The sequence below is a fragment of the Lagopus muta genome, chromosome 7 (assembly GCF_023343835.1).
Source record: "Lagopus muta isolate bLagMut1 chromosome 7, bLagMut1 primary, whole genome shotgun sequence".
In the NCBI taxonomy this organism is placed as follows: domain Eukaryota; kingdom Metazoa; phylum Chordata; class Aves; order Galliformes; family Phasianidae; genus Lagopus; species Lagopus muta.
Genome location: NC_064439.1, coordinates 26,413,239 through 26,439,670, shown reverse-complemented (window position 1 = coordinate 26,439,670; position 26,432 = coordinate 26,413,239). Strand labels below are relative to the sequence as shown.

At 36.3% G+C, this 26,432-nt stretch overlaps 1 protein-coding gene across 1 annotated transcript in view; it reads left to right on the top strand.

Moving 5' to 3' along the window:
• Nucleotides 1-24,842, top strand: part of VWDE (von Willebrand factor D and EGF domains) — a 37,850-nt gene extending 13,008 nt beyond the window's left edge. Inside the window, exons 7-29 of the mRNA XM_048951449.1 lie at nucleotides 194-408; nucleotides 712-785; nucleotides 2,685-2,958; nucleotides 4,137-4,345; nucleotides 4,752-5,731; nucleotides 7,220-7,356; nucleotides 10,106-10,261; nucleotides 10,877-10,981; nucleotides 11,361-11,475; nucleotides 13,139-13,389; nucleotides 13,506-13,725; nucleotides 14,795-14,857; nucleotides 16,354-17,025; nucleotides 18,693-18,788; nucleotides 18,869-18,964; nucleotides 20,464-20,559; nucleotides 20,759-20,854; nucleotides 21,179-21,274; nucleotides 21,728-21,823; nucleotides 21,924-22,019; nucleotides 23,306-23,401; nucleotides 23,861-23,964; nucleotides 24,822-24,842. Of these exons, the coding sequence (XP_048807406.1) occupies nucleotides 194-408; nucleotides 712-785; nucleotides 2,685-2,958; nucleotides 4,137-4,345; nucleotides 4,752-5,731; nucleotides 7,220-7,356; nucleotides 10,106-10,261; nucleotides 10,877-10,981; nucleotides 11,361-11,475; nucleotides 13,139-13,389; nucleotides 13,506-13,725; nucleotides 14,795-14,857; nucleotides 16,354-17,025; nucleotides 18,693-18,788; nucleotides 18,869-18,964; nucleotides 20,464-20,559; nucleotides 20,759-20,854; nucleotides 21,179-21,274; nucleotides 21,728-21,823; nucleotides 21,924-22,019; nucleotides 23,306-23,401; nucleotides 23,861-23,964; nucleotides 24,822-24,842 (4,364 nt within the window). The remainder of the gene's footprint in view (nucleotides 1-193; nucleotides 409-711; nucleotides 786-2,684; nucleotides 2,959-4,136; nucleotides 4,346-4,751; nucleotides 5,732-7,219; nucleotides 7,357-10,105; nucleotides 10,262-10,876; nucleotides 10,982-11,360; nucleotides 11,476-13,138; nucleotides 13,390-13,505; nucleotides 13,726-14,794; nucleotides 14,858-16,353; nucleotides 17,026-18,692; nucleotides 18,789-18,868; nucleotides 18,965-20,463; nucleotides 20,560-20,758; nucleotides 20,855-21,178; nucleotides 21,275-21,727; nucleotides 21,824-21,923; nucleotides 22,020-23,305; nucleotides 23,402-23,860; nucleotides 23,965-24,821) is intronic.
• The last annotated feature ends 1,590 nt before the right edge of the window (nucleotides 24,843-26,432 follow it).

The window sequence follows — 26,432 nt, the reverse complement described above, 5'->3', positions numbered from 1 at the left end:
ATGTGTGTAGGGAGAGGGTTTTCCATGATCATAGTCGAGGAAAATGCTCACTTACTTTCATTTGTGAAAAAAAAACCCCACAATTTTTGTGTACATTACTTTGTACGTAAGTTAGCATTTATATTAACAGCAATATACAAAATGTGTCTTGATTAGATGAAAACTCATTAATGATGTGTTTTCATTAAAACAGGTAAAGAACAACTAGGTTTAAACTTGGCTCTTTCTTCTTGTCATGTGGATCTTCTCCAGAAACCCTGTAGAAATGGAATCTGTAGTCAAGCAATAATTTACTTCACTGCTGTGACAGACTTTATGCAGGACGGAGACAGAATTACCAGAATTGCAGTCGAACCAATATCCAGTGAGAATTTCCTGTGGAATGGCTATGTTCCAGAAAGCGCAAAGGTTGAAAATCTAAGTGTTAAGATCTGTAAAACCAACAAGCCAGGAATGTGGCTGATCTAAACTGAGTTTCTATTTCAGTTGTGACATGCTGATTTACACCAAGATTTTGAAGTAGTCAATTTTTAATTGGTTTATTTCCATTAAAACATTGCCTTTTCATTTGGATTAAGTTTCTTACATTTGAATATTAACATAACTACTTAGAAATAATATAACCTGCTTATTATGAAATACATCAAGAACATGAATAATGTGCCTAAGTCTAACCTAATATGATTTACTATGCACTTTTTTGTTTTGAAGATTACTGTAAAGGATCTACCGACTGCATACTGCTACTCATTTACTGACCCTCATATAATAACGTTTGATGGAAGGTAATCACTTGATTGAAGCTTTAAATTTCAAGGGTTGCTGCTGTTTGTTTTTTTAATCTATGCTAGTGATGCAAGCTGTAGTTCTCTACAGTTCAGTTGTGCTATGTATTTCACTCTCTTTCTTGGATAATAGGATAAACATGCTCCACCTGGTTAAAGCTTGTTAGTCATATTTATAGTATTTATGTTTGAAAATACAAGTTTTAGGTTGTGACAAGTAAGTAGACAATTACCCTTTCTAGAGGAATATACCAAGAGAGAAATAACAGCTGTAGAATCTGAATTTGAAAGATGGAAATATTGTTAAATATGATCAGTGATAAATGGTTGAATAGACAAAACTATTTTAATGCAGAAGTATTTCCAGTCTTCAGCATAGCTCCCATATTTTTGGTGTACCTATCTGAATCCCTGTAAGGATCAAGTTGCTGGAAGCTATCTTCTGTCAGTATGACATTGTGATTAGTTCATTAATGTCACTGACAGCAATTTATTCGCTTCTGTCACTTGCAGATCACTAAACCTTCTTTCCAAAGTGAAGACAGCTTCCTTAGCCACAGCTGGCATGGTTTTTGTATGCTTCTGTCTTTCTAATTGTTTCTAAATCATGGAAGAGTTCAAAACAAATACAAGTTCCACACATGGGACTTGTATATTCCCTGCTCAGCAGAAGCACATTTCTTGAAATGACAGTGTGAGAGAAAGAGGATATGTTGCCTGCACATAAGTGTGTTCAACACACAACACAGTTTTTCTTGTGAATTTGAAAGGAAGAACAGGTTGTAATGGATGCTCTGAGAGCACTGTTACTAACAATAAAGTCACAGGAGTTATGCTGACTTGCGATTCTTTCTTCATTCAAAATCACAGGGATGCCTTCAGTGGGTTTTTTTAACCATCACCACATTGTGATCAAGCTTTCTTATGATGTAACAACCTACTGAAATATATTCCTGCTGGAATATGGTGCTGCACCTTTCTTTTTAAAGATAAATAGCATTGCTAACTTATTTTACAAACATGGGAAACAAACAGAAAGGGAACTGCCCCTGCAGAATCACAGGTGATCGCATGCAGGCCATCTGCAGTTTGTCTTCTAGGCTATTAAACAAAAGGCAAATCACTACTCTGCAATTAACTGTCAAATGCCATTTATAGCCAAGAGACTGTTAAACTTGCAGAAAAAGTTTCTTTTTTCTCTTCCCCCCAACCCTTCTTGCCACCAAATCATTAAATTGGCTATTCTAACTTTGCTTCAGGGAACAGATGGCTAAACCATAGGGAAAAAAAAAAAAAAAAAAAAAAAAAATGAAGTCACTATTTATGGTTTTCATCTTAAATCATTTTCAAATCTTTGGGAATAGGTTTTCTCCATCTTAATAAAGCAGACCTTTTTAAAAGTATCTGACTTTCTAAATAATTTCACCAAGGGTACTTGTACAGTCTTCAGCACCTGCACCTCACATGCACAAAGTTAAGTATCTTCTTGCTCCTGCTGGATATTTGCATTGCAGTAGAAACACAAAGGCTAAGGAGCATCCCCTGATTGCCCGTTAGAATAGACAAAAGCACAATTAAAATGCATCAAAGAACAGCAGTGGCTTCATGATTATCTTTCCATTCACAAACATTGTCTACATGTTCCATTTGTGATCCTTCTCTTCTTCCTTCTGTTTCTGCTTTAAATTTTTGTTTTAGAGCTGTGCAAAAGAGATATGGTGTTGTTTGTTTAGAACAAAGTTACTTGCGTTTGTGAACAGTACTCCTGTTTGGTTTTTTTTTTTCTTCCCAACAATGCACAAAAATGTACTACAGTATCAAATCCTACCAAATACTAGAAATCTGTTTTAACTTCAGTTACTGACACCTGGTGATATTATGCTTTTCTTTTGACACCAGACTCTATGACAATTTTAAAACAGGAACATTTGTTCTCTATAAGAGTACAGCTCGAGATTTTGAAGTTCATGTTCGCCAGTGGGATTGTGGAAGTCTTCAATATCCAGCATCCTGTAACTGTGGCTTTGTTGCCAAAGAAGGAAGTGATATAATTGCATATGATATGTGCAGTAGTCAGCTACATGAGTCACAGCCATACTTATCCATAATAAGTAGAGACACAACAGGAAGCAACTTCAGAATCACTGAATCCTACCTAGGAAGAAAAGTAACAGTAAGTTCATACTACTTTTGGATATAATAGCTATTTCAGTAATTATTTTTACCAATTCATACCAACTTCAGAACTAAAACATGCTTTATTTTCTGCAATTAAACACAACAATAATGTTCATTTTATAGTCATAGTACTTTGGCCAGTGCTTTGCTTACAAGCGATGTTTGAAATGACGCAGAATTTTAAAATGAAACACTCCACTGCTATTTATCATTCTGTTGACTGAAATGCAAGCACTAAAAACAGACCATTTCAGCTTGGATTTGTCTATTAGTATATTTAATACGTTTTTAATACTTGATAAATATTTAGAGAACATCAGGCAACAGAGAAATGAAATTCCTCACTTTTAGAGGCAAGGATGCTAAAACAAAAAATAAATGACTTATGTGAAATTGCACACCAAGTTCATAGAAACAACATTTAAACTTAGAAGTGAAAATCTTACATTGTCACTTCACCTATTCAGTCGTCCATGTATGATTATCTTTTCTTTCTCCTCTATGTGCAAATGTGCTTATTCTTCTTTAACTATGCCTTTTTTTCCCCCCTCTCCTTTCAGTAAAAACATTGTTGAATTGTATTCTTTAATTCTTCTTCTTAAGAAACTGAAAATCTTAATTCTTCTCAGTTTATTTCTAAAATGTCAGTATTTCTGCTGAGCATTGTGAAATAAAATAGTGAGTTTTTGAGAGTACTCTGGGCTATCTGGTACACTTCAGATCACATTTGCAGGTAGAAAATTCTGAATTAAGCCATAGAATTAGCACATAGAATCATATAGCTGGTATGCTCCCAACAAGTCAGTTTATATTACTAGAATTATCCCTTTCCATCTGGAGAGAGAGTGGCCTTTTTTCTTTGCTCACTTACTCTTTAATTATCTGTGGTTTTGCAGTCATTGACCTTCTGCTCTATACCTACTAATGATGGATGAAGCTTATTGCCTGAAATGTGCCATCTAGGTGCTTTTTGGGGCATGCAGGATTTGTATCTACAGTGCTACACCAAAAGAAATAACAAAATTTGTATGATTCAGAATAGAACCAGAACTTAATGGGGCATCTTTATATGCCTGCCTTTGTAAATCATTCCTTATCAATGAATGTACCTGATTTTATTAGGGAAAAATAAGAATAATGGTTCTCACAATTATATTTTCCATATGTTTTCAGGTTTTGTTTTCTTCTGGAGCTTTCATTCGTGCTGATGTGAGTGAATGGGGAATGAGCATAACACTTAGGGCGCCCAGTTCAGATTACAGAAATACAATGGGGCTCTGTGGCACCTTCGATGGAAGTGCAGAGAATGACTATCACACTGCCAATGGTGTGGAAATTCCAAACAATTCTGATGCTCTTCTTTTGTTTATAAAGGAATGGAGGTAACAAAATACTTCTTTTTCAATCAAATGACGGTTTTTGGTTCAATCACTCCTTTGCGCTCTTCAAAAATTTGTTGAAATAAAAGAGACTTAAGTTAATATCTGAGTAAATACAGACCAAAGAGCCAAATTTGTATTTAAGTAGGATTATGATGTAAAATGAATTTGCTTTGAACAAATCAGAAAAGATCTGCCTTCTTAACTCTTTTTTCCAGTATACCTTATTCCCATATATATATATATATATATATATATATATATATATTTACAATTTAACTGAGATCTGTAACCATATGTAGATTCTGTAATTTATGCTGTAGAAGCATTAAGCAAAACTGGCACAGATTATTAAAACAACAAAAATATATAGATAAGTTGAGATAGAATTTCTTTTTTTCTTCTCTAGAATTCCACCAGGAGGTAGCTTGTTTGACAAGACACCTTCTTCAATACCATCTTCTAGGAAAACAAACTTCTGTGACTGCACATTTGAAGATGTTGGGTTAGATTCATCAGTACATAAACTAAAGGCATTTTCTAAATCAGAACTTCCCGTGTCTTGTAAAGACAGTGAAAATGGTAGATTTCTTTCTTTGATACCTGGACTGGATGTCACTGCTGAGTATCTCATCCCTATTGATCTTGTCAAAGGCTTAAACAAACATTCATCTGTACATGAAATGGATTCCGCTGCACTTCTAGAAAAGGAGGATAATCAAACCAAACTTCACAAATCATCATTAGTAAAGCCACATGTCTCTGCAACCTCAAAAATAAGTTCTGATATGGAAAAAGAAAGAACTTCAAGCTCAGACATTAAAAGAATTTCTGATGGCTACAGTAATCAGAAAAATCAACCTGCTACAAATAGAAGGAAGCGCCAAAGTTATTACAAATATCATCCAGTATTTCTATTCCAAAATCTAAGCCAAATGGATTTAGAGGCATATAGGTACTTTTTCCCAGAGGACCACACCACTGACAAAGACAAGAAGTTTCTTCCTTCTTGGCCCACACCTTCTGGCCTCACTGAGTCCAGTGCTCTGAGACTGTGCCAGCAGGCAGTAGCCAATTCCAGTATAGGAAGAGCTTGTGGTGGCCTTCTTGGTAGGAGAATGGAAGATGCAATCAGTATCTGTGTTAAAGATTTACTGTTGAAAGATGACCTCAGATGGGCAGAAGCTTCATTAGCTCTTTTAGAGAATGAATGTGAGAAGAGAATTTTAGAAGAAATAAACTACAGTCAACAGGAACTTCAGGGGTTTGTTGAGAACCTGCTTACTGTACTGAAGTGTCCCAGTCTGTGCAGTGGTAATGGAGAATGTACAGAATGGGGTTGTGCATGCTTTCAAGGCTATGGTTCATACGACTGCAGTATACTGTCTGGTAGGTGGGAAAAACAATGAGATTTACTAAAATAAGTCTCTGTGTTTGTGCAACATATGTTTTACATCACTGTTTTTCTATCCTGCTTTTATTTTTTTCTCTTCGTGCACTGACAAGGGCTCCCTGTGGTGGGCCTGTTCATTATCCAGCAGTCTAGTTCCAATTTAATACAGCCATTATTGTTTTCTATTTAGCCTTCTTGCTTCCCAAGGGAAAAACATGGGCTTAGTTTATGGTATATCAGATTTTAAAAATTTACTACTCAGTTTGCAATCCAGAGTACTGCCTCAAGAGATTAGTGTTTCCACAGCTGTCTTCTTCAGGGAGATCTTACCACATCCATACACTCCTGCAGTCCTGCCTATTAACTGGAAGTGGGATGTTTTTGGCAATGTTACATTTCTGTAAACTGTTAAATGTGGAAGCAGAACTGATGGTGAAGAAAAAAAGTTTACCAAATAGAGTTAGGCAAGTTCTTTTCATTAAGTAAGACATTGACTGAAAATGTAGATAAGCAGATAACACAGTGAGAATATGAGGTGTGGTTGAAAATTCAAAAGTCTTTCAGAACTGTTAATATTTTATAGTAGTATTTTTGTTACATTAATGTATTTAAAATAAATGGAGGAAGAAGTACGAAAGTAATAAAACAAATATTTGCCTCCTCTTAAACTCAAATAGATGGACTTGTGTATAATCAATATCAACAAATATAAAAATGTTGTAATTATGAAATAAACAAGAGAGCTTGGCTAAGCAGGTTATGAGAACAAAAAGAGAACAGATAGAATGCTTACCTACATCCTGGGCTTGCTGCAAAACTCCAGAGGAGGGATCTTCAGAAGAGACCCTTTCCTAGTGGTAGACAGCTCTTAAATGGGTCTAGGAAAGGTGGAGCCAGGTTCCACCTCTTCTGGCAGCACAGGTGAATTGCCTCCCAGGGCTGACTCATTGCTCACCTCAGGTGATCAATCAGAGGTTCAGGCCGTGATCCAGCAGTTCCCATACAGCTGTGCTTTCAGAGGAAATATTTGAGTATTCTAAATTTTGTCAGTTTATTTCATGAACCACCTTCCACGTGTTTGTTTTCTTTAAACAAACAAAAAAAATCCATTATAAATTATTGCAAGTAATTTTCAAATTCCTATATCTAAAGCCTGAGCTTCATTTACATTTTACACTGCAAGTGTGATGTAAAGAGTCATAGCTGAGGCGATAGACCGCATATTCACGAGAGTTTGTTATTGCATGAATGTTTCTTCTGCTTTATAAATCTGAAGTTCCAAGAAAAAATATAAAGCCTCGTTTTGAAGGTGAAATTCATTTTAATGACACAAAAGGTTACTGTTGTACCTTTTCCCCTTGCTCCAGATTTTGTTGTTGACACTTTTCTTAGTTGGGCAGAGAAAAAAATGTGTTGCCTAAAGTAATTGTCTATATGAATGAGATCATTATATTGACTTTTATTTTCTAATCTCTACTTCAAAGACCAAGCTCCAGAAATAATAGAGCTGGAAAATGCTGGGCTATGTGATATTCGTCAGTATGACTGCACGTCAGTGAGGGCTTTTGGACATGGCTTCAGAGAGTCATCGAATCTGAAGTGTGAAATTATCAGATTGCAAGTAGGTCTCCTTGTATAGTAATAATTCTGTTTAAATTTCTCTGTGAATAAGTAAAAAACATCTAATCATTTTATGTTGGTACAACCCAATGGTTTAGTAGAAGCTAAAAGCAGAGGCACTCGGCACTTTGCAGCAGGCACTCAAATCTTTGCAAGATTGCACTTTCCTCACTGCTAAAAGTGCAAAACATAATGGGAATGTTCAGCAGCTAAAAGGAGATAACAGCAAACAGCAGCTATCCATCTAGAAAGGGCAAAGGTAGTCCTGTTGGTGGCAACCAGTATGTTGCCTGTTCTTTCCATTCTTTTTCTTTTTTTTCTTTTTAAGTGCTTATGGAGAGGAAGTGAAGTACCAGTTCTTTGAAAAAGGACTGCAAGGTTAAAGACATCACTAGATTACTGTTCCAAACTCAATACTCAAAATAGCCTTTTTAAAAACATAATAAATCTGTTACAAAAAAGAAAAAGGCATTTCTGAGATGTCCATTTCCCAGGGGCAGAATAATGTGGCTATTTAATAATATGTCAGCTTTATAGCCTAGGTTCGAACAGAAGATTAAAAATACTGTACTGTAATGTCAGAGTAGTCTGTACAGACAGAATGCTTTTAGTCAGACCTAGAATTTGCCCAAGGCAAAATTAAAAGCCATTTACAAGTGTTAGTCTGAAATGAACAATCTGTGATTACAAGTTTTTACATCGTATCATACATGAGAAAAAAAAAAAAACCTGCCAAATGAAACTGGTTTTCACTCATGATGACTGGGGGGAGAGAATGATAAAAGGGAAAACATTCAATAGGAATCTTCTGCTCCTGGGACAACCAAAAAATGCTTTCCTTAGTTCTAGTAGATGCTACAGTTAAGCAGTGTGGGGGGTTATAGATGTTTTTTTCTTGTGCACATTTATCCAATCATCTGCTAGTTGGCTTGAAATGGGAAAGTTAAGAGTATAGGTTAAAAGAGTTTCAGACCATCTCACAGATAATTATTGGGAATTTGATTGCAATAATTTGAATTGCCTCTGTCTTAACTCATGACAAGATACTCCGAAACAACACTGTTTGTGGTAGTATACATGGCTCTGAACTACACAAACATTCTAGGTAATCTCTTTTATTGTCATCTCCTTTGTTGTTGTCTTTTTTCTTTTTTTAAATTTTATTTTGAATTTTTTAAATTTTCTTCCTGAAACTACCAAAGAAAATAAGTTTGTTTCCTTTTAATTTTCTGACTGGAATAATGGTGGCTTTGTGCAAATGCCAGTGGAGTTACAATACATAGCAATTCTTGTGGGTATTTTGAGATAAATTCAACTGATCAAAATTTCCTAGAAGCATTTTTGCTGAATTTAGAGCTAATACACTCACATTTCTCATTTGTAATGCTTCCTCTTCTGAAAGATTAAATCACATTGTTTACAAGCTGTCCTACCATGCACAGTGCTGTAAGAGATGATTCAGAGAATTTTGCACTGGAGTACTTCACAGATACATAACTAGTGTGCATCTCTTGGTAGAGCTTTGAGCGGGACATGACAAAGGAGTAAATGATTACACATTAAGTATTAATGCCAGAATTTATTTAGATCTTGCAAAAGATAGGAATGTTTATAAGCCCCCTTACTTTGTTCTAGTAGATTTGGAGATTTTTAATTGATTTTTGAGCGATAATATTTCTGAAAAAAATATCTGAATGTGTCTCTAGCTGATAACAAATGGCTTCTGGAAAAATAGACTGCATCACATTTCAAAGAGTCAAAGATCTCAAAATTGCGTATACATGAATGCTTAGTTTTTACATTTTTACTTACCTTTGCCATTAATTAATTAGCACAGGATGAAAGAATGTCGAAAAAAGTTTGGTTTGAACAAAAATAGTTAATTTGTCTTTTGAGCATTTTTTAAAGTGTTTTTTTTTTTTTTTTTTTTTTTTTTTTTTTTTTTTTAATTTGAAAAAGTGCAAAACTGTGGTCCCTACATCAGGGTTGGGATTAAATAAATGTTTCACTTTGTTACAGTAACTCAAAAAAATAGCCAACTCAGTAAAACTTAGTTAAGCTCAACGTGATTTTGATCTTCTTGTTCTCTCAGTTCTTTATCTACCTATTTTATTTTATACATTTGACCCTGCTTCCTATTGCAATCCATACTTCTATCATGTAGTATTACCATCCCTATTCTGTTATCTTGAACTCTCAAGACAGATCCTTGGGTAACTTCCCTTCCTGGAATATAGAAATCTACAGGGTTAATGTTGTAATCTGTTCATTTGTGCAGAAGTTTAGTGGCTAACTGCCAGTATTTACTGGCACCCAAAATCATAGCTGAGTATTGCCAGAACCTCATCTGTTCATTTGACTAAAGTTTGTCCACTTCTGTGAGCAGAGATAGAGAGGCATAAAGTAATTGAGACATTAGATCACTGATACTTTATAGTGATACTTTAAAGTGATACTTTAGAGGATCACTCTCTGCTTAACTCTTCCATAACTCTCCAGATTGAAGAATTTTTCTTGGTAATGCCATGCCAAATTGCCATGCACCAGGAAAGACTTCTCTTCTTTCATTTTAACAGGCTCAGGTAAAAATCTATTTGTGGGGGGAAAAATGATGTATTTCCCACATCATTCTAATCCAGAGAAGTAGACACATTGAAACACTAAGCAATACATGGTTTTTTTTTTTCTCTGATAAAAATATTTTCATATTCCATTTCACTGAAAAACAAATTATTTGTCCTAAAATTTAGTATACTGATAACCAGTGGATTCCCGGAGAGCCTCTAATTATGTCAGCTGCCTTCCAAAATGTCAGGACTGTCGACTGCGAGTTACCGAATAACGGCCCACAGTCTGATGTCATGGATCTGGTTGATGATAAACCCATTGCCTGGTGGAAAATAAAGGTACTTGCAGAAATTTCAAATATTCACTTACAGATACTAAGATGAAACTACATTGTGTATATAACTATTATTTTTTAATGGTACAGTGGATGGAATTCAGCTTGCTTAACATGGCGTCTCATTTAACTTCTTAAGCTTAAATACAGAGTGCTTCCTGCAAGGCGACTGCCCCCTATAAGGGGCTACCCCTAGAACCTATAGAAGGATGCATCCTTCAAAAGTTGAAGGTAAAGGCCAAGTAGCTACCCTGGTGCATTTCAAATGACATTCAATATGTTGACAGAAAAAATGAGTTGAGCTCAATGTATATACATGAATGTTTGTGCGAGGTAGACATCTAAGGTATCACACAGTTGGAGTCAGTAAGGTCAATAGACCCTAAAAACCGGTCATTCTATCCTAGCATAGACACCTACATGTGGTCAGTCAAATACCTGCCTAATCTTGTTGATATAATTGATTAGAGTTTTGCTGACTATTACAAGAGTTTAAACAGCTAAATGTAGTGCCTGTCATTGAATTGAATCCCAGGATAGCAGTCAGTGCTGCTGAGATGTTGATACCTATGTTGATTAAACTACTGTTACTCTATATCTTTTACTCTACGTCTTGCAGATTTCTAATGATGGATTAACTTACAGCAATTCTAAAACAATGATAATATATGATGGAGCCTGTCAGATATGTGAACTACAGGAATCTGGATTATGTGCACTAAAGGTATATATTTCATTCTTCTGTGTATATTACTAAAGTATGCATCCCTTCAGGTAGAAAAAACACACATCCTGTACTCATTTACAACAGGAATTTTTCATGCCCAGAAATGAAAAGCACCAGAGGAGAAGCTCAGAAGAGAAAAATTTGAAGGAGAAAAGCAATAACAACAACAACAAAAAACACTGTATATAATTAACAAGTAAAACCAAACATACTGTTATTTGTTTACTTCTAAAAGTACAATGTAGGGTTAGGTTTGATTAGGATTAGATTTATTAGATTTGGACACTACAAATGCAAAATTTTACAAATAGACAATTCTGAAATTTGTTGTTTGACAACTGAAAATTAATGAGTCACATTGTCATTTCTCTAAAAGGAGAAAACATGCAATATAGATGGACTCTGTTACGGTGAAGGTGACACGAATCCAACCAGCCCTTGCTTACTCTGCAGACCCGACACATCAAGGTTAAGTTGGTCAGTTGTTGAAAGTAAGTTCTAAATAGTTCTGATTGTCTTCTCTTTGATTTTTTTTTTTTTTTTTTCAAGTAGCAAAAAGTTTAGGTTCTACTGAGTTTCAAAATGAATAGATATACCAAAGTTTTGAGCTTAGTTCAGTGTTTCAGCTAAAGCTCAGTAGGTACTATTTCAGTTTGTAATTTGATCTTGTTTTTCATCTTGCAGTTCTCCTTATTTCTGAAAAGGATGTTTTCCAGACCAGACATGTGAAAGACAGACTTGTTTTTTTTTTTTTTTTTCTTTCCCTGTTCACAATAAATAACAAGAAACTACTGAAGTTAACAACTCTTTGAGCCTTCTTAGCAGTTAACAGTATTTTGATTTTTGGTACAGCCATGTCCACAAGTGTTTGTCTTCAACATTTAGGAATAAAAGGTCTTTCCCAACAATCAGGTGCATGTCCTGAGGCAAGGTTTTTCTTTCACTTTTTTGAACAGTCTATGTGCAGATATTGAATAGTCACATAATTTCATCATTGGAAAATTCAGAGTGGAAGGGGTCTCAGGATGCCTGAGTCCATCCTCCTGCTTAAACGTCATCCGTGAGCTCTGTTGTACTCAATCACTAATTAACTTAGGGTGTTACTAGTAGCACTAGTAGCATTTTGTTGATCTCCTCATCAACAAACAGTGGATTCAGCAACCTGTGAGTCCACAACTGCAGGCAGAGCAATGAAAATCAATCCAAAATTGCAGTTGAAAATTGTATAAATTATCTAACTTACAATGTGAGCAATGTAGCTCTGCATAAGCTAGGCAAAAATCAGCTTTTCTGTATACATATGTCTATGAAAATGCTCTGTAAAGAGCTTTGCATAAATGTTGTTAACACCCCATAGACCTACTAATGATGTTTAATGCAAGATTTTGTTCCATAGAGTCTTTGACTTATACCAAACAAGAGGTGAACACAAGAAACTGGATTAAAAGGCAGGTCATGTTAATTAACCACTTAATATTTGGACATAACTCACATTGATTGCATAGATGTATGGCCTAAGCAAATACTTCACTGTATATTTATGAATCTCATACTTCAGTCCAATTAGAAACCATACCATGAAAAGAGGACCATCATCTAGAGTTTCTATTTTCTGTTTCTCTATAGTACAAAATTCTAGCCTAGTAGCTGTAGCTCTTTTGGTTCAGCTTTCCCATCAACCAGCTTTCCCCATCAACCCAGGTCCATCATATCTCAAATACAAGAATCCCATCATGTTTCATGGGGGAAGTGCTGGCATGACTCTGCCTGGATTAGTATGGCTCTTGTATGAATGGGACTTTTGGTGACTGTCTCAATCTCTTCCTAGTTCTAACTTTTTATGATTTTCTGTACTTTAACTTTTAAACTGCTACAGTTTATAAAAACAATTTTTAATTTCAATAAATTTTGAGGCCTTTTTCTATGTAAATGCAATCAATCTTTACAAGCTCTTACATACTCTAAGTAATTTCTTGTTAATGTTACAATTATAACGAAAATATCTATTTTTTTTTTCCTGTACTGTTGAAATGATGTTAGAACTTAAAAGAAATAGTCACATATGTCTTCCTTAACAGAAAGATATGTTCCTTTAAAATTTTTATAAGTATATTGTAACTCTGCTTAAAAGAGAAAATATCTCCTTTGTTACAGACAACCAGCCTCCTGTGCTTGAAACTTTTCAGGGTATGCTACAGACTTTTTATGGAGAAGATTTTGTATATCAGTTTTTGGCTTCAGATCCAGAGGGCTCTGCTATTCTTTTCACATTGGAGTCTGGTCCTGAAGGTGCCAGTCTTTCCCCATCAGGTCTCCTTTTGTGGAAAGCTGTGTCAAAGAATCCCCATAAATTAACATTTTCTTTGACAGATGACTGCAATGCGGAGACTAAGGTAGAAATAGAGGTAATTAATATTACAGTAAAATGACTCATGCTAGTAAGATGTTTACAGTATCTAATTACAATATTCATTGCTAGTTCATAAAAAGAGAAAACTATCTTATTTGTCTTGCTTTGTAGATCAGAGTAAATTCATGTGATTGCCTGAATAATGGCTCATGTGTGACAAACATTAATTTCCCACCTGGAAGTGGGAGATACCTTTGTGTGTGTGTGGCTGGATTTGAAGGTGATCTCTGTCAAGTGAATACTGATGACTGCAAACTCAACCAGTGTGGTACTGGCAAATGTGTAGATGGAATAAACAGCTATTACTGCGAATGCCCACCTGAACTTCAAGGTAAACTACTACATTATATATTCACATTTAGATTTTCTGTTTTCCTCTGGTGAATACAGTAAAAAACAAGAATGATAAGTTTGGTCCCAGCATGGCTCCTCCAATGCCAGCAGATAAATGTAGTCCACAGAACCCGTTCTCTTCGGATTCTGCAATAAGCAAGAAACTTGGCATATGATAAAAAAATGTATGCGACAAACATAGTGAGCTGACTTATTAGATGTACAGAAATATTTTGATGTACTTAGTGTATGCACTCCTTTGTATTTTTGCATCTACATATATTCTACTTTTATCATTTAAAAATATATTGTCAAAGTCTGGTGACAACAGTATTATAAAAACCTGTATTTGAATGCAGGTGAAAATTGTCAAGAAGATATAGATGAATGTGCATCCAACCCTTGCTTCCCTGGAGTATTTTGCTTCAATACTTTTGGTTCTTACTATTGTGGTTCATGCCCAAAAAATCTACATGGAGATGGGAAGTCATGCTACGGTAATATGATCTGGTTTTTTAGAATACTATTGTCTTACTGGGTGTGCTATGTTTCTAACAGTAAATTAGAACTCTAGAGTAGTCAGCAGAAAAGAACTCTCTGACTGTTGGCTACAGAGACAGAATCTCAGATGATCACAATATCAGAATGTAGTGGGTCACACAGCTGTAAACTCCTCTTCCAAATGTTTAGAAAAAAAAATAGCTACAAATGCCCATATTCTTTCACATAATACTAGGAATCTGTGCAGTGTATTTTTTCTGTGTTATTTTCATAATACGAGTAACTATTGACAAAATGCTTTGCTTTTAGGCTGCTCAGCATAGAACTATTTATTGAAATAAAGATACTCGAGAAATCAGGTGCCTAACATTAATTTTCTGTGTCCTCTTATGCAATTTCTGAATAACTGGTATTTTTAACGTGGTCTGTTGCAAATCTTCAAGAAACATTTTTTACTCTTCATCTGCTGTCTGAATTTTGAGTTATTTTTTCTATTGGAGTTCTGTAATCTATTTGCTGTTGAAGTAGAAGTAACCATTAATGTGCCCTCTCATTTTTTGTTTCAGAAACCTTTGACGACATTTACGTTAAAAGAAAAGATTTCATAGGGGAAGCTGGAGAGAATAAAGGTGATTTTATTTCATGAAGACAGTGAAATTTCTGATTCACATACTGATAAGAATATAGCTGGGAAGTTAAAGGTTTTAGTCAGCTTTATGTTATTCACTTTAATTTTTCAGTTTAACTAAGTGAAATTAATGACTTGGTTTGCATTCTTATTTCTGATCTTATAAATGACACTGAAATGTCAATATCAACAAATCCCTTAGGTCAGTCAAGTCATTTCATTGTCAGTGTGATATATGACATTCTTACTGCTGCCTTTTGTTTTTGTGACTAACCACTGACGTGCAATAGGTAACATGGGGATAGGGACATCTGTTATATGAGATAAGCAAAAGTTTATGGCATTATGTTGAATGCCATTTTCATACTTCAATTCAAAAGAAAGGTGAAGAGTATGGCAAATGAAGGTCCTTAATTCCAAAACTCTTTAAACACTATTGCTGGCATTTCCAGCTCTGCGTCTGCTGAGGTATTGTTCACAGAGAATTCTCCTCAGGTGTCTTTTTCTTCATCTCTAAATTGTTAGCAGGGGAGGAAAATGCACTCTCACTCAACTGCCAGTGCTGGATAATTCTTTATCAGTTTCTTCTAATGCTTTGTTTTTCACCAGTAGGAAGCATAACACTTTGCAATAAGATTCAGGGAAGTTTAACCTTTTATTTACAGTTTTCTAATACTGTTTCAAAGGACAGATCTTAAGTTGAACAATCTCCTCCAACTTCATTCCTGCTCAAACCCATAATGCTAAAAAGCCCATTGAAAGCCTTCTGCCATTCTTGTATTACAGTGCCATACTCCTTTCTACAGTCCACCAGAACACCCACTTTTTTTCAGAATATGGAGCATTTCTCATTCATTCTGCATTGCTATCAGAGAGAAGGCTGAATCCATCTTTGTCATTGAAAACATATATGTAATATTCCACTAATAAAAAATATACAACAACTATCAAAATGAAGAAAAATATTCAGAGAATTATCTGAGAGCTCTGAGATAACTGAAGTAACTAAGTAAACTAAAATATACTTTTGCTACAAAGTAGTGAATTATTCATACAAAGTACTTCATGTGATGTAAGTAAGTGTAAGTGGGTAAGTATATATTGTTACTAAGTATCTGCTTCCAGACTCTAGGCTTATTATCTGCATTTAGACATACATGTGAACAGCAAGCAGTATCTTTTGTTTAAACACCATTACAGTAATCTAGTTGTACAGCACTGGTAATTTGTTCTGCCAATAAAGTTATTTGTTGACCCAGTATCTGAAAATCCCTGGCTGCCTGCTCCAAAAGGCCATGGTGAGAGTGGGAAAGGATGTAGACAGAGTACCTTTGTCTGCCAGTTGAGATTTATGTCCTACTGCAAACATTTATTCTGGTGTAGCACATGGGGGGAGAGGAATGAATGGAACATAGTTTTTCTGTTCAGAAGACATTCTCCATCCTTAAAAGAAAAAAAGTTTTATAATATTTCTCCTTTTTCTTTAAAATTCTGTAGGTTTTGAACAGCCATCATTTGACAAGGTCTTGAGCTCTGTTCCCAGTTCTATAGATGTCCCCCGAAGATTTATTTCTATAGAAATGGACAATACTAGTACTCCATCACTCTCCAGACCAAAAACAATCACCACTGAGAAGTCATATAATTCTCAGAGAAGTGCTTCTGTACAACCAGATGTATCTGAAAACATTGCTCATGCTGTTGGTAGCAGTAGTGGACACCTTACTGACACAGAAGGGGCTTCTCCAGAAAACACAGTGATTACAGCTTCTTCAAGGGGCCATGCTCTATCAGCTAAGAAGAAAACAAGGACGCGAGTTGAGGCCTACAGTCATTGGGAGACTGGCAAGAAGGCTTCTCTTAGCAGTTCAGTGAATACAAGCAAAGGGCTTTCTTCGTCACACAAAATATTTAAAGGTGGAAATGCTCACAGAGTTCAGCACTTGTTAGCCAAGCGTAGAATGAATCCTTTACTTTTTGCTCTTGCTGAAGTGACTATCCCACCAGAAATGCTTCCTGAAGATTCAGATGAAATAGTACTTCCTAAAGCAATAACCTGTGCTGAACTACCTTGTTTTCCTGGAGTACCTTGTGAGCCCAGTCAGGATGATGGAGTCAAGTGTGGTCGTTGTCCCTATGGTTACTATGGAGATGGCTTCAATTGTAGAGGTATGGCAAATGACTGTACTAAATGCTTCGCTGAGAATTATTTTATATATAGGTTGCTCTGAAAGTAATGCTTCCTATTTATTTCCATGGAACATGGAAATTACAACAGACATAAAGAGCACAATAACACTATTTGACAGAGCAAATTCTCAGCTACAAAACACTACTTTTTCAGTTAGTCACGACTATTAGCTATGCATTTTTGCCCATGATGAACAAGATTTTGCCCAAGATGAACAAGCATGCCACACTCATAAACATCTGCACAAGTGGAGGTGACCCACTGTTTCACAGCTGCTTTGTGGGCTTTGTTGCTAGGAAAATGTTGCCCATACAGTTGTCCTTAATTGGCCCAAATAGTTGGAAGTTAGAAGTTGCCAAATATGGTCTATATAGTGGGTATGCTGAGTCAGTCCTGTCAAGAATGGTGATGTGTTCCATGGACTTCAAACTGGTATGGAGGCTACAGTTATCATATTTCAAGAGAAAGATGGTTCTCTTCTCTCTCCTTACTCTGGAATTTTGAGCCTTCAGCCTAGTCAGTATCATGATGTAGTGGTCAGAGTTGATGATTTGTCTGGGTTCCAGGAAATCCAGAAGGACCACCTCTTTCCTATCCCAGAAGACAGTGAACCTACTCTCAGTTTACCTACTGAGAGCTACATCTTGAATTTTTTCTTCGATGGAGAAGTCATGTGTTGCCACTCCATGAACTGCTGGTTTGACTCTGGCTTATAGTGGTGACAATATCTTATCATCGGTAACGATGCACCGCAGGAAACTGTTATCTTCAGTCTTGTATTGGTTCAGTAGGTCCTGACAAACTTGCATACAATGGTCTTTCTGTTCTATGTGAACATTTGTGGGACCTACCCTGCACAAACTTTGCAATACTTTAACATTGCCACCATTGCTTCCAACACACAGAAGCCAATATTCAGCTTTATACACAGTTCCCTGGTTGCAATACGTCTTCACATGCATGAGCTGATCGAGACACTCTTCATTTTCTAGAGTGACAGCTCTGCATGGACATCCAGAATGGCTAGTCTCATGTCTTTGTAACACTACTGAAACTCACCACGCACTGCTTCACTATGCTCACATGCACTGTTTGGTTTCCATAAACATTTAGCAAACAATGAATGTCAATGGGCTCTATTTTTTTCCTCCATGGAGGAATTCAGTGACACACCTTTGTTTAATATGCACTTCCATGTCAGACACCATTTTGTAAGACTGCCCCTCTGCTGCCATCTGTCACTCATCAGCAAATTTGAGGGAATACTGTTAGGAAAGTTCAGCCTTACTGCCACACCACCAAAATCTGTCTCTGACATTGTGGGCCAACATAATACAATAGAAGGCATTACTTTCAGAACAGCTCTTGTATTTTTATAACATGAGAATACATTGTTGATGTGTGATTGGTAAAATTCACATAGTACTGAATTTCCTAATTTTCTTAGTAATATTTACCTTACAGGCTTTTAGTTGGGCGGATGCACTTAAAAACATTTTTTCTCTGATGTATCTCAGGCTTCCCTCTTATGATCAGAGACCTGATTGATTCTTTGTGGTATGTTCATTGTGCTAAATAGGACATAGGCTGAAATGCCATTGTTTGTTTCTTTATTCCTTTCACTGTTTTCTTAATTGCCTTTCAGCAATATGTAGACAAACATGTGGCAAAAATATGGAGTGTGTGGAACCAAATATTTGCAAATGCAAGCCTGGTTATGCTGGTTATAACTGCCAGACAGGTGGGTATGGCATTTTGATTTAGCCCATGATAGCTCATATAAATGAGTTAATCATTAAGATCACTGTTGATTTTGCACAGCATTATGCAGACCTGATTGTAAAAACCATGGAAAATGCATTAAGCCCAATGTCTGTGAATGTCTACCAGGTTACAGCGGCTCCACTTGTGAAGAAGGTAAACAGAATATTTTGTACTTTTGAATTCATAAATATCTGAAGATTGCTGTCAGTAGCTCTCATAACCATTCGTTCTGATAGGAATGCAAGTTCATTTGATTTTTACTTTAACAGAGATTCCTATGTTTACTAAGTTATGACAGCAAAATATCATACTTTGATTTAACTTATTGCATCATCAGTACATTGCATGCTGATCTAAAATTAATGAAAAAAATAGTTTCATTGGTTGGTTTTTATTTATTTTTTATCACATCTGAGGAAGCAGTGCTTTTTCCACTGGGCATTTGTTTAGAGTTGCTCTTCTCCACTTCACCCTTTCAGAATCTTTTAAGAAAACAAAGGTCAACAAATTGCAGTTCACTTTCATAGGTGTGCATACGCCTTTCCAACAGATCCTTGGCTAGAATCCAGTCCCTCTAACCTAGGTGCCTTTGCTTAGGAATTGCCATCCCTAAATTCCTCAGTTCCTTTGAGGAAGAGGGTAAGAATACAAAAGAATGTCTCAAACAGCCACCTGAATTCTCTATAATTCTGTTCCCAAATAATTTAATGTAAATACATTCTGCTCTCTATTGACTGTTTAGAGAATACAAGTTGTGTCCAGGTGGTGAACCAATTTGCTTACTTATGATTTATTTTTCTGTAAGTACAGGAAAGTACAGCTGTTAACTGTGTCCTCTTAGGAAGAGTTCCCAATGGCACATCATGGTGGCACCCAGCTCTCTGTCACAGTGATGGTTGGGATGTTCTCAAGTGAAAGAGAGATCTGGATTCCGGACACATCACAACAGTTTCCCAGACACCATGCATTAGGATATTCTTAGTAAGAGCACTTAGCAGTTACGTTGAAGTGAGTGATGTTCTCAAGGACAGGCAGCAGGAAAGGAAGAAGTCTGGTCCAGCCCAGTGATTAGGGCTGCCAGCTGCAAAGACCCTGCTGCCATGACCCCTCCTGTGGATAGGTTTGGACTGTTTGTGTGCTGACCCAAAATGACTGACTGATTTAACTGTAGTGCCAGTCACATCTAATTTGTAGGCTTCCACAGTCTTTTCAGGTGGATTTATGGTGAGTGCTTCCTTACACCTGTATAATAATAAAGATACAGATAAGCACAGATTTTCCTGCAGTAATTCTGATAACGTGAAATTATGTAAAGATAGTGGCCAGGGTAACTTTCCCAGCAAACAGAGTTCACTTGTAACTCTATCTGCCTCTAAGCTGAACGTTCCTGAAAAGCTGGAGGACTGCAGTCCTGTCTGGAAATTGTCTCACATTTTCATTCTCTGGGGTAGGCCACCAATGGTGGAACTCTGTGTGCTCTGTTGAAATTCAGTTCTTGTTTGTTCTTGTAAAAAGGCATAACACGTTACTTCATTTTATTTCCAGTTCTTTCCCCGCTGTCAATTACTAACCGTGTCCTTTTGCTAAAGCTTAACCAATACACACATCTTTTTAGATGTGCTTTCTTGAACAACTGAATTCTATTTTCACAGCGCACTGTAAACCACCCTGTAAAAATGGAGGCACATGCTTGGCCGGAAATCTCTGTACCTGCCCCTATGGTTTTGTAGGACCAAGATGTGATACAAGTAAGTAAAAAATCATAAGCAAAAAATACAGAAAATTCTTCCTGTTCTTTGGGAACAAAGCAAGTTATAATTTAAATATCTGATGTACTCCTCTAGTGAAATTGTGCCTAATTTCCAGTATTAATATCTGGGAAAGAACTGAAAAATGGATGAAGGATTTTCTGTAACATATTTTTCTTCCCTCTTTGATGGATGGTAGTGATTTGCAACAGGCACTGTGAAAATGGTGGTGAATGTCTCACTCCAGACATCTGCCAGTGTAGATCTGGATGGTACGGACCAACGTGCAGTACAGGTAACAGGGACTCCTACAGTTCTACTACATTCCTGGGAGGCCTCTCATAATCTGAAATTTGTAACCATGTTACTCAGACAGCAGCATTGGGTGGCTGCTTAATGCTGGCGTGCCCCCACACCCCTTCTTGTTTCTGCATGCTAGTTCTGATGCCAAGTAGCAGTTCCATAATATAGATCTCAAATTTTTGGGTAGAGATTTTAAGTGAACGGCATAATGTGAACTCATGCGAGGCATTTAATCACAATCCTTGCAACAGAAGTAGATATTTTATGGATTTTATTTTGTTGTCATGGTTCTCACTTTTCTTCACCGTTTGTGCAGCGATGTGTGACCCTGTATGTCTCAATGGTGGCTCCTGTACTAAACCAGGTGTATGCCTCTGTCCACATGGATTTTATGGAACCCAATGTCAGAATGGTAATCTTTTTTTTTCTTTCTCTTCCTGTTGTTATGAGGTAATCAGTAAGAAAGCATTGTTAAGCTTCAGAGAAGTAGTGTACAAACATATATATGTAAAGCTTTTATGGCTGATTCAGTCAGTGTTCAAGAAGAGATACTAAAAATTCACATTCTCTCTAGCACTCAACTCTTGAGCAGTGTTCAGCCACTTGACCAGCTGCTTCATATATTATATAGTCTGGTCACTTGTATACACATACACATACACATACACTGCCAACCTTGACATATTCTTATCTTATTCTGTATTTGATACTGATGTAGTAAATCCACTAATATGACTTTTAATAGACAGGCTTGGTAGTTTATATCAATGTTTGGCACTATCAGGATTTTAGTGTTGCACTAATTTCCTGGAAGTATGTTGCAAACAAAAAGCAAACAGCAGCCGTTCTCCTTTATATCTTTTAGCTGTCTGCAGGCCGCCTTGCAAGAATGGTGGCCACTGTATGAGAAACAACATTTGTACTTGTCCTGATGGTTATACAGGCAGAAGATGTGAAAAAAGTAAGCTAGTGTTAAAATCCTTCCAGAATATGAAAGTAATTAATAAATTGCTCTGTAAACCATTAAGAAGTATTTAACAGCAAATGTTTCTTAATTTAAGGTGTCTGTGAGCCAAGGTGCATGAATGGAGGAAGGTGTGTAGGGCCCAATGTGTGCTCTTGTCCTTCAGGGTGGAGTGGAAAAAAATGTAACACACGTAAGTATCATGCAGTTAACAGGAGAACCATGCCCTAAAAGTAATGTATGGCTAAAGGACAGCTCTGACAACAGATAATATGAAGTTATTGCCAAAGAACTCCTAAATATACACACATTGACAAATAGTGATCTGTAACTTGGCAGCAAAATGTAGAATGGAGAACTAATACTACGCAGCTCAGGATAAATCATGAGACCAAAATATCCTTTTAATTGTTGAATGACATATACTTCTGTTTCTTTCTCCACTCTTGTCTAAACAAGATGCATCTGTATTTTTGAATACATACAGCTGCAAAGAACTGGGTCAGTGAACAGAAAGAATTTCAGTTTGTACTATAGGACATAAAAAAAAGATATCACAGAAAAATATCTACAGTGAAACATTGGATAGCTGTGGAAACAGTGGGAAATGATTGGAAATAGAAAATGCAATAGGCATAAATCCTCTAGGAAAGATAAAAATAGGACTGTGATGGAAGCACAGCTGTGGATTGTGCTGTATCTTGATGAAGTTATAGATGGCATGTAAATAAAATGTGGCAGCTTGGATAAAGGCACAGTTTGTGTGAAAATCAGCGTGAGTATGGATGGTAGAAATACAGTAGATAAAACTTAAGTGTCTGTCATATCAGCACACCTGAGGCTCAGATACTGGTACAGACAACGAGGTCTCTCATGGCATGGATGAAAAACAGTTCTCCCTATGTTATTTTCTGTAATTATTGGAAAGGCATACTGAAAAAAAAAAAAATAAATAAAAAATCACCCATATTTACAAGGATTAGATATTTTTGGACTCTATGGAAAAGAGATTTCATTATTATAAAATCTGTTAACCAATGAGAAATAGTAGTGTTTTAGAGAATGATTTAAACAGAATGTGCAGAAAAGCGGAAATAGAAAATACTTTAAGATCAAACATTCACGAGTTGATTCTCTGTGAGTTAAGCTGCATAACAGACAGAAAGATCTTTCCCTGAGGTTTGGATTTTGGAAAGGTAAACTTGGAAAAAAAAACAACAAAATGGTGTAGTGGCATTGACTTAATATTTCAGGCTTTTGTAGCTGACTGCGTTGTATCAGAAATCTCAATGCATACACTGAGTGCAGGCCTTTTTGTTTCTGGTTCTGTCTAATATTCTGTTGATCTTAGGGTTTTAGTGAAGATGATGTGACTATTTTGTGTAGAAAGCAGTCAACAATTAGTGAGCATCCTCAAATGTAAATAAAAAATAATCACTTGAGATATAACTGAACCTTGTGATGATGATTTTTGTGCAGCAGTCTGTCTTCAGGAATGTAAGAATGGTGGAGAGTGCATTGGACCCAGTACTTGTCATTGTCCTCCACAGTGGGAAGGAATCCAGTGTCAAACACGTAAGAATGATGTGGTCTACAATGTAAACTTTTTATTTCTGCACAGTTTAGAATGCTTCAGAAATGCACAATACCTGCAAATCCTGTCCTTTGGTTTATTTTAACAGAAATCTGCGTTAAAGGCAGGACAGAGTACAGATTTCTGTACTCATTCTGAAACTCTCTAGAATAAAAAGATAGTCACGGACCACGCATGCAAATGGATAGATGATATGCTGCTGCAGTAGCCCTGAGAGACCATTGCTATGTACTACTTTTAAACACACCTTACTCTTGTCCCTCTCTCTATCTCATTTATTCCTTTATTATTATATATAGTCAGCACGTTCCCGTTTTATGTCTGCATCTTTGTATATGGAGATGGGCTTGGCAAGAGTATTGTTAGTTCCACAGGACCACAAGCTTCCTTCACTGAATTGTTAGATAACTAAAGCCACATATCCCTGTCTCTTGATCTAGCTGTGTGCAATCAGAAGTGCCTGTTTGGAGGCAAGTGTGTGTCACCTAATGTGTGCTCCTGCCGTCCTGGTTATACTGGAGTCCTCTGTGGGAAGAAAGTTCAGGTAACTGCAGTGTCAAGATGCCATTATAGATGTGGCAATTTGGAAGCCATTATTTAGTCCACCTGTCCAGAAAAGCAACACCAAATACACCAGGAGTGTTTTGTCTTACTTCTTCATTTCAGTCTCCAGTGAGGGAAAAGTCCTAAAAATCCTGACTTATTCTATTATTTTAGTCATTCCAGTACTTTTGACAATTTTTCCCAACACCTGAGGTAAATTTCCTTTGTTTTTAATTAAGTTGTTTCTTTTCCTAGTGGAGCCATTTTGGAAATGACTTCAACCATAACTCTTGTCTAAAGCATAGCCATTTTGGGAAGGAGTATCCCACTGTTGATTTTCTCAGACGGTGTCAGGTCAAGCCCTAATATTTTTTTATCTACCTACTGCCTACACAGTCACTCAGTGTGTCCTCCTTTCATGCAAACATTTATTGTTGCCAAGTGTAACTTCGGGCATAGACATTTTTTGCATGGTAGTGAACAACGACCATTTCTCTGCTTTGTCAGATTCCTTTGTTTGGGCACTGACTATTTTTTCTGAAAGTTATTCAATTAAGTGTTATTACAACTGTTTTGGGACTTCTGAAGTAGAAAGCATTCCACATCTGTCTGCATCATCTATGATTTTCCTTTTAATTCCAGCAGATTTTAATACTTTTATGATGCAGAATTAACTTCAAAGAGCTGGAACATACCTAATTTTTGCACTGCTTGCTGGTACCATTCCTCTGCATTCATCTTTAATTACATGGCACTGCTCATGCTTGCACTGTTTTCTTTTAGAAACTATTCAGCTCTTCGGTCTCCTGCAACAACCAAAACAATGTAATCTATATTTCCTATTTTTTTTCTTTTTAGTACTTTGCCAGAGTCTTTTAATGTAAAATCTATACTGTGACTTCTAGCAATGCAGGTATTTTTTAGTGGGAAGCAGTTTAAGTACAGGGAAAACAGCAACAGATTTTTACTTTCATCCAAGCATTGATTTCTCCCAGCTCATATCTTTTTTTTTCTTTTTTTTTAAATTTCTTTATCATGTACAATATACAATGCCATTAACATCTCTGGTTAGATGTCAGATAATTTGCCAAAGGAGTAAATATGTGTAAGAAATCAGAACAGTAAATGACTGCTCCTATGTTCCTTGAAAATATAAAGCTATACATCATGATCACTGTAAAGATAAAACTGTAATGTTTGTGGCATGGATTTCCAAAACACATCATAACAAATGAAATAATTTAGTCTTAAGTATTTGCATAAATACATCCTTCAAAGCATCAGCATTTTTTTCTTACTCCATAAAATACCTTGCTGATCAGTCGGGCAGTGCTATACCTCTCACTGACAAAATGGGCATATTTTCTTTGTCAAATAAATGAGCAAGCTTTATGCACAACCAGAACTTCATGTTGTATTTCTCCATGTCAGGAAAGCAGAAATTCATTAAAATTGTTTCTTAAAGAAGTCCATCTATTATATTTACTTATTTTTCCTTCCAAGGTACAAAGACATCGTAATTGAAGAAAGGAAGTATATCAATTAAACGCTGCATGGGTCTGTGACACTTGAAAATAGCAAGAAATTTGAAGGCATTCCCAGATCTAATTTAAATGAGGAAAATATTCAGAGTATTTAAAAAAAAAATCATGTTAGTTGTGAATTTTTGAAAAGCTTCAGTACAACAAACTTGTAGTCATTGTAACATGCACGTTTCTACAATTCTCAGCTACCTCAGAGCCTCTGAATCTTCACCAGATGGAGAGATTTCATGCATCATGCAAACCCAGAATTCCGCAGTCTGTTAATGTAGTCAACTATACTGCGTGTGAGCAAGATTGCAATATCTGCTGAGCACCTCTATGAAAGTAGATGGCACACAATCATTTGGGAATTGCACATTCTGTTTTTAAACATTGTTCATATATGTATTATTTGGAAGCATATAGAAGGAAAAGCATAGGTTTTTTGTTTGTTTGTTTGTTTGTTTTTAACTTTGTTTTCTTTTGTGTAGTAGTGAGGAAGGAGGGGCAGCCTAAAACAAGACTTCAGTAGTAGTGCAGGCAGGGCCATATGGCTCATTAACAGTCAACCAGCAGCAGACTACTTCCAGTTTATCTGTGGCAGGCCTTTGTATCCAGCAGCCAGACTCTGACTCTTCTTCATTATTTATACTCACATGTGTGCATGTGATTACAGAATGACTGCTGTGTCTGTAAGACTCTTTTATGCTCCTATTTTGAAACAGCATTTGGAAAGGTGAGAAAATAATGTTTCTTAGAGAAATGTGACAGTGTTTGACCCAGAGAGATCTTGTGCTGAACCTTAAAATAAGAGCTGGTAACAGTGGGAGTTTGCTGCACATCATGACATCTGTTTACATCTTCTCAGAAAGTATTTGCAAGCAATCCATATGGGTGCTTTTTCTATTACCTATTGCTCCAACCAATTGTTATCACCAACCAGCAG